Source organism: Pelecanus crispus, chromosome 10 (genome assembly GCF_030463565.1).
Source record: "Pelecanus crispus isolate bPelCri1 chromosome 10, bPelCri1.pri, whole genome shotgun sequence".
NCBI classification, from domain to species: Eukaryota; Metazoa; Chordata; class Aves; order Pelecaniformes; family Pelecanidae; genus Pelecanus; species Pelecanus crispus.
In genome coordinates, this window is record NC_134652.1 from 23,301,842 (window position 1) to 23,309,126 (window position 7,285).

At 52.2% G+C, this 7,285-nt stretch overlaps 1 protein-coding gene across 1 annotated transcript; it reads left to right on the top strand.

Annotated features, from left to right (window-relative positions):
* Positions 1–209: 209 nt before the first annotated feature.
* On the top strand, positions 210–6,924 carry PITX3 (paired like homeodomain 3). The gene is made up of 3 exons (XM_009490016.2): positions 210–318; positions 5,149–5,354; positions 6,361–6,924. Exons 1-3 carry the CDS (start codon positions 210–212, stop codon positions 6,922–6,924), a joined length of 879 nt encoding a protein of 292 aa, XP_009488291.1.
* Positions 6,925–7,285: the final 361 nt, after the last annotated feature.

Consider the following 7,285-nt stretch of genomic DNA (forward strand, 5'->3'; position numbering starts at 1 on the left):
GCCTGGCATGTCCATTTTCCAGCCAGGAAACTCAAAGGGGTCCAAGGATCACACAGGGATCCTTTGCTTTTCCTACACCTTTCCTAAAGGGTTGGCAAGTCCCTCTTGGAGCGGGTGGGGAGATGTCACACGCACAGATTCATCTCCCTAATCATCCTGTGCCTGCTGCTTTTTCAGATTCCTCCTCCTCCACCACCCATCCCTGCCCCATGGATTTCAACCTGCTGGCAGATGCGGAGGCTCGCAGCCCAGCCTTGTCTCTCTCGGACTCTGGAACCCCTCAACACGAGCACAGCTGCAAAGGGCAGGACCACAGTGGTGAGTGCAATGCTCAAGATGCAAGAGAGGCTGCAACCCATCCTTGTGGGTGGGTCTGGGTGGCCAGTGGCTTGCAGGAGCCAGCTGCGGTGCTCCCAGGGACACGCTGAGCTTCCTCTTGTACTGAGAGCCAGCATGGTGCCATGGCGGCCCAGCCGTCCCAGTGAGCAGGGGGAAGGCATAGGGGTGCGTATCGCAATGACAGCCATTGGGAGGGCCAGAGCACCGTCCTGGCAATGGGGTTGCTGGCCCCAGCTGCAGGAAGCCACCGCTGACAGAGGGCACAGCCCGCAGCAGGCAGGAGTCAAGCAAGCCAGGCCACTACCCAACCAAGATTTTATTGTATTCTCCTAAACCAGGTCCCCAGAGCAGGAGAGCTCTCCTTGCAACATGGGAAATCTTATCCAAGGCACAGAAGGCTACACCTAGTTATTAACTGCCCTTTTTCCCGTTTTTTTTTTTTTTTTTAAATTGTGTTTAAATTGCTTAGGTTGAAACTTTCTATGCTATGGATTAACCTTGGGCTGAACTTTCCAGGTTCAGGCAATAAGAAGGAAGAGAAATAGTCTTGCCTCTGCTTTAATTGAAAAACCCTGGTCACCTGTGCCTTGGTGAAGGCTCTACAGTGGGCTGCTCCTGTCCCAGGGAGGTGCCTCTGACCATTTCTAAAGGCTGAACAAACCCCAAGCCTACTGCATTCTTTATCAGGCTGTGAATAAGAAACATCACCATTCACACCTGCTCAGAAATCAGCTACCAAACACTATGGCTTCCCCTGGATTTCGCATCTGTCCTGTGACCGCTCCATCCCTCGTTGCTCTGGATGCAGCAGGACAATGCAAAGCTGCCCCTGCCAGTGCCAGCACAAGGGGAGGCGAGGGCCGGGGACAGCCTACCGTTCCCCGCGTAAAGCCTCCAGGCTCACCCGCGTGCAAAAGCTAATAAGCATAATCATGCAGATTAAAATTCCCCAGAGTGTAAGTATCGTGAAGGGAGTTATGCTGGGATAACTATGGTCAGAGAATCCACCCGCCGAATTCCCTGCTGCACGCGTACCTTAGTTGGGCACATCCCCAAGCTCAGTGGCTCCTCGTCAGCTGCTTTGGATGCACGGCGGTCGTCTCCATTCAAGTGGCCTTCCCGATCGAGCCCACCCTGGCACGCCGCAGAACTGCCAATTTAGGAGCTGACTTTTTTTTCCGTTAGGCATGAGCAGCTAATTCCAGCTATGACCACAGTCGTTTCATTGAGTGGGCGAACGTGCACGAGATATTCCGCAACCTATTTTGGGTTGACAATAAACGCTGGGTGCCTGGCTACGTCACTCCCCACTGTCTTAAACAGTCTAGAAATAAAATGTTTCTGGGAGGTGGGTGTTTGCCAACGCTACCTGCACGCAGAGGCTGGCAGCTCGTGCATTTGCGCCAGAGAGGCCGACGGCAGCCACACGCCACGGGTGTCAGGCAGAGCAGCGCGTACCACCGAGGGCTGCCCGTGACGGGGCAGGGCTGTGCTTCTGGCACTTCTTGCCTCTCCCCAAGAGAGCAGCCTCCCTGCTCCTCCTTGGCTCCGCTTCCTTCATCCTCAGAGCAAGAGATCCTGAGGAAGGGAGCACAAACCTTGCTTGTCTGGGCTCAGCTCTCGGAGATCCAGAGTGTCCTCCGATGGTGTGGCGTGGTTTGTGACACCCCCTCCTTTTAAGTTTCATCAGGCAGGACAGGTCAGGGGGAGAGCAAGGATGAGGACGTGGGGAATTGCCCTCCATCTCCCCATATTCTGCTCCTCAGCATGGGTTCAGGGTGCCCACAGGATCTGTCCTTCCTGTGGGGTCCCTTGTTTCCCTGTATCGCCACACTTTTGGTCCCCACTGTAAATGGTGCAGAGCTTGGGTGTTGTAGAGGGCACTTCTCCCCTGCCTAGACAAGAAGCAGGAACAGAGATGACGCTTCCTATAAGCAATGCTCAGGATGAGCCACAGGTAGCAGGTACAGAAATGGAGAGGACAATAAGAGGAATGTGTAGCTGCAGAGATTTTTCCAGGCTCAAAGTGAGGATTCCTACATCTCCTTGAGCTTCACAAGATTTATGAGAGTTCTACGCTAGAAGTTATGGAGAAGACAAATACCAAAGCAAGACACTTGGTGAGCTCTCCCACCTAGATGCAGCCCATAAGCCAGTGGTACCTTTGCTCCATTCTCCTTCCCTCTTGGTATAGTTTCTTCCTACATGAAGAAGGGCAGTCCTGAGCAGGAGCTCCCACAGCCTCCTGCTTCACAGCGGCTCCTTTGGAAATCTGCATTTGTCAGGGGCTCCTGTGCGAACATATTCCCTGTATGCATCAGGCTCTTAATTAACCCAGACTTAGCAGATGAACAAACAAACCAAATGTTGTCGCTTCATCTGTACTGAGCCATTCCTAATAACTAGCTCAGACGTGGTGGCATCACTCCCCTTCTAATCTGTTTTAGAGATCAATAATGCGGGAATCTCCCTCTTCCAGCACTGGCTTAGAGCACTGAGCTAGAGAAATCAGATTTATCTCCTTGGCAAGAACCACTATAAAAAAGATCCACATTAAGAGTATGCTTCCAAGAGTTCTGCTGAATGTGGGATCCCCACATGAAGATGCTCATGGGAAGGAGAGTACCACGAGACCACAGCCAGCTCTTACCATTCCACTTTTCAGGTCCTATGGCTTCATCTGTTTCAAGAGTGCACTGGGAAAGTTCTCTTGTAGGTGCACCCTGGATGGAAACACAAACCGGTCCTGGCACTGGGAACGGGAGACAGCACCTTCCTGCTCAGCAGAACCACCTTGCACCCTGCTGTTGTGAGCCATAGCCAGCTCACTCTCCTTGCATTAGCTTTCCTGCTGGGGGATAGCATTAAACCTGCCACAGAAGCGGAGGCAGCTGGTGGGGAGCCTGCGGGGAACCCGCATTGCTTCAGACAATGCAACACATACCCATAGAAACAAACCTTTTCTGACCGCAGACAGGCTTTCCTCCATGAAGAGCGAGTGCCTCTCCTGCAAAAGCTCTCCGCGACTCCAGCATTGCTCCCTTTGGAGGAAGGCAGGTACAAGGAGGGTTTTCCCAGGAACAGCAGGGAGAGGTTTCTGAATTGACATGATGCCACAGGAATGGGGTAGTGGCACCAGGTTCCTGGGACAGGAGTGCCTCGCAGGCTCCATTAAAGCACCTGCTGTTGGGGACAGCACTGCCCTGCAGCAGAGTCCTTTCTCTGTCGAGGCTCAGATGCTTTTCAGCCTCTCTCTTAGGTTCTCTCCTTTCCATTTAGCTTTTATGGGGCGTATTTTTCCAGAGCACATCCATCTGACTTGAGGAACCCTTTTTTAGCTAGCCCAGCTGTATTCCAGGTTACCATTTTCTTGTCTCCCTGCTTTTTAAGGGGCTGTACAAGGCACCTTCCATGTTAGGATTTTTCTGGACTTCGAAGCCTTTTAAGCTAGCTTCCACTTAAAAAACCACAACCAAACAAAAAAATCCTTTTAATCTGAATCTCAGTGGAGTGATGCCAGGATTTTTTAAAGGTTCTTCTCCCAGATGCAACAGTTTGGCAACTGTTTGCAATACTTTCTATTTAGTTTAGCTGAGTATTTCCCACTGTAAAAGAACACCTCCCCTCTCTGCTGAAAACCTGATTTTCAGTTGCAACAGCTTCACCTTGCTTCTAGATCAGAGGAAGGAGGAGGTGAACATCAGAAATTATTTATTTTCACTGGAATAATTTTCTCCTATGGTGACTTGTCTTAGTTCCCAGCAGAATTAAACATGAGCTGTAGCTTTCCTCCCTGTAGTTGTCCTCCATAGACTGCCCAAGTGCTCAAATGTGGCATTTTCTTTTGACAATGGAAGATACTTATATTTGCATTCTGCCTCTGTTTGCAGAGTACCGACAGCTCCAGGACGGGCTGTGGCACAGGGAGGTTCCTGGCTGCCCACCTCCAGCCATGGCAGCCCAAAGCTCAGCCTTAAGGCCTGGGCTTAATGCCCAGGAGGAGGCTGAGCTGTTCCTTTCAGTCAGATACCAGGGTGAACATCGGAGAGTTTCAAGATGTTCATTTAAAGGGCAACAAAATGAAAGACGCTGCCTCTAGGAAAGGGATCTCCGAGTGAGGAGGAAGGCAGGGGTGGAAGGAATGGGGAGATGCTCAAGTACTTCATGGTAAGGTCTGAGAGGCCTTTTCCTACTTTTTAAAAATAAAAATACGTGCACCTAAGAAAGAAGGTAGAGGAGTAAGAAGGGAAGAAGGATAAAAATTTGTGCTCCTCAGGTTTAGTTAGTTTAAGAGCCTCAACTTGCTATCATTGGCAATTTGCCTTTTCCCATCACTTGTCTACGAAAACACTACTGGATCTTTTCCTGTGTTATAAGTGGTAATTTCTGTTCAGTTTTTCTAAAGTGCACCTTAGGCAGAGAGTTTTAAGCAGAGTAGGAAACTGCTGGCCTGGGTAAGTTCTGCCACTATCACCCATCTTAACTGCAACAAATGAAAGCCAGAGGTTGGAAGTTTGGAAAATCCAAAGTCCGTCACTTGGAAGCTGACATCCATTATAGCAGTTAAACGAGGGCAAGCCGTGCTGCATCAAGGGGCCCTTTCTTTTGGTGCGGGGTGGATGCCTGCTCACAAGGGCGAAGGAGGGAGATGGCACCACTCCCATGGGTGCAGCTGGAGCTGCTGGTGGCTGCAGCAGAGGGGCACCTCACTGGGCATGCACTGGTTGCCCCAAGGACGGGCTCCCCACATGCATCCAAGCCCCCAGATTAACTCGGGGGATTTCTCCCATCTTTTTGTTTCTCACACAGACACCGAGAAATCCCAGCAAAACCAGACAGACGACTCCAACCCTGAAGACGGCTCGCTCAAGAAGAAGCAGCGGAGACAGAGGACGCACTTCACCAGCCAGCAGCTCCAGGAGCTGGAAGCAACTTTCCAGAGAAACCGCTACCCAGACATGAGCACCAGGGAGGAGATTGCAGTCTGGACCAACCTGACGGAGGCACGAGTCCGGGTAGGACTGCAGCCCTCCCACCTTCCTGGGCCCGAGCTTGTGGGGAGGAAGCTGGCTGTGGTACAAGCCACCAAAGCTGTCCCCAAACCAAGGAAGGAATTAGAGGCGCTAGAAAGTTTCCCTGTCTTGAAAACACTTCACCAGGCTCTACACCCGAGCTTTGACACATCCAGCCACGCCCATACCCCATGCTGGCAGTGCCTTTCCCCATCCAGTGCCACCTTGCAATAACACAGGGAGATGCAAACCCCAGGTTCTGACCCGCAGAGTCCCATCAGCTGGCTGCCCCAAGCCGGCAGACCCCTTCCTTGCAGTGCCATCGTCCCCCAGCCTTAGCTGCTGGAGGGCAGTCTTTGGGGTTCCCAAACCACTGTGCAGTCACAGGCGTAGCGTGGCAGGGCTCCAGCTGGAATGAGAGCTTCTCTCCGCTACTAGAAATATGAGTTAGCAGCACCATGAATAGCCTTCCAGCAGCTTCCACACTCTAGGAAGTTATATTGTTTGAGTCCCTCCAACATTAACAGAGTTTCCTGTTAGAAGACAGACTTCTAACACCCCACCCCAAGCTGGTCCTGAGGTGAAGTCAAAACAAGAGAGGTTATTTCCTCCACTCAGCAGCTCTCAAACCACATCCCCCAAATACTTTGCTCCCAAGTCACACAATCCCAACCCCTCCTCCTGGGCTGTGGTTACTTGGAAATACAGCAAGTATTTTCCTCCCTTTTCCCTGTATAAAGGGCGTCCGTTTGTTGAGCGAGGTGGGTTATTCTGTGAGTTGTGAAATGGCAGTGGTTGGGTTTTGATCTAGGTGATGATTCTCGCTGGGAGATGACCCTGCAGCCCAGACATCTTGCTGCAACCCTTTCCTGACGCTCAGCCTCCCAGCTCCCTGAGAGCATCCCCAGCCCTTCCACAGCTCTCACCTTGCTGGGCAGAGAGACCGGGGGAAGGCCCTTTCCAGGGACAGCCCAGAGCAATTCCCATCATCTCCCTCTCTCTCTCTCAGGTCTGGTTCAAAAACCGCAGAGCTAAGTGGAGGAAACGGGAGAGGAACCAACAGGCCGAACTGTGCAAGAACAGCTTCGGAGCCCAGTTCAACGGACTGATGCAGCCTTACGACGACATGTATTCCAGCTATTCCTACAACAACTGGGCCACCAAGGGGCTCGCCACCAGCCCGCTCTCAGCCAAGAGCTTCCCATTCTTCAACTCCATGAACGTCAGTCCCCTGTCCTCCCAGCCCATGTTCTCCCCACCCAGCTCCATCGCCTCGATGACCATGCCTTCATCCATGGTCCCTTCCGCAGTGACCGGAGTACCAGCCTCCAGCCTCAACAACCTGGGAAACATCAACAACCTGAACAGCCCGAGCCTCAACTCTGCTGTCTCATCCAGTGCCTGTCCTTACGCCTCAACAGCCAGCCCCTACATGTACAGGGACACATGCAACTCCAGCCTGGCCAGCCTGCGGCTGAAGGCCAAGCAGCACGCTAACTTCACCTACCCGGCGGTGCAGACGGCAGCTTCCAATCTGAGCCCTTGCCAATACGCCGTGGACAGGCCTGTATGAAGGGCTGCCCTCCACCAACCAGGGACTTGACCTTAGCCTGACAAAAGGAGACCTTTAGCCCTACAACAGCGTACGTCCTGCAGAGAATGAGAGTGAACATGAGAGAGCAAGAGAGCGAGAGAGCGCAAGAGTGAGCGGCGAGCAGGCAGATGGACCTCTATGAAGATTTGTCTAACTATTGTATGGTGAATTTTGACTGTCTTTCCCCTCCCAAACCCCTTCCCCTCTTGCCCACCAAACCTCCTCCTTTGTGGTAAAGAAACCAAAACAGTCTACTGGAAGCCCCATGGGGAAATAGGAGCCCTGATGCACAGGGTGCCTGACCCATGGGCAGCAGAATCAAGTGTGTTTCAATCTGCCC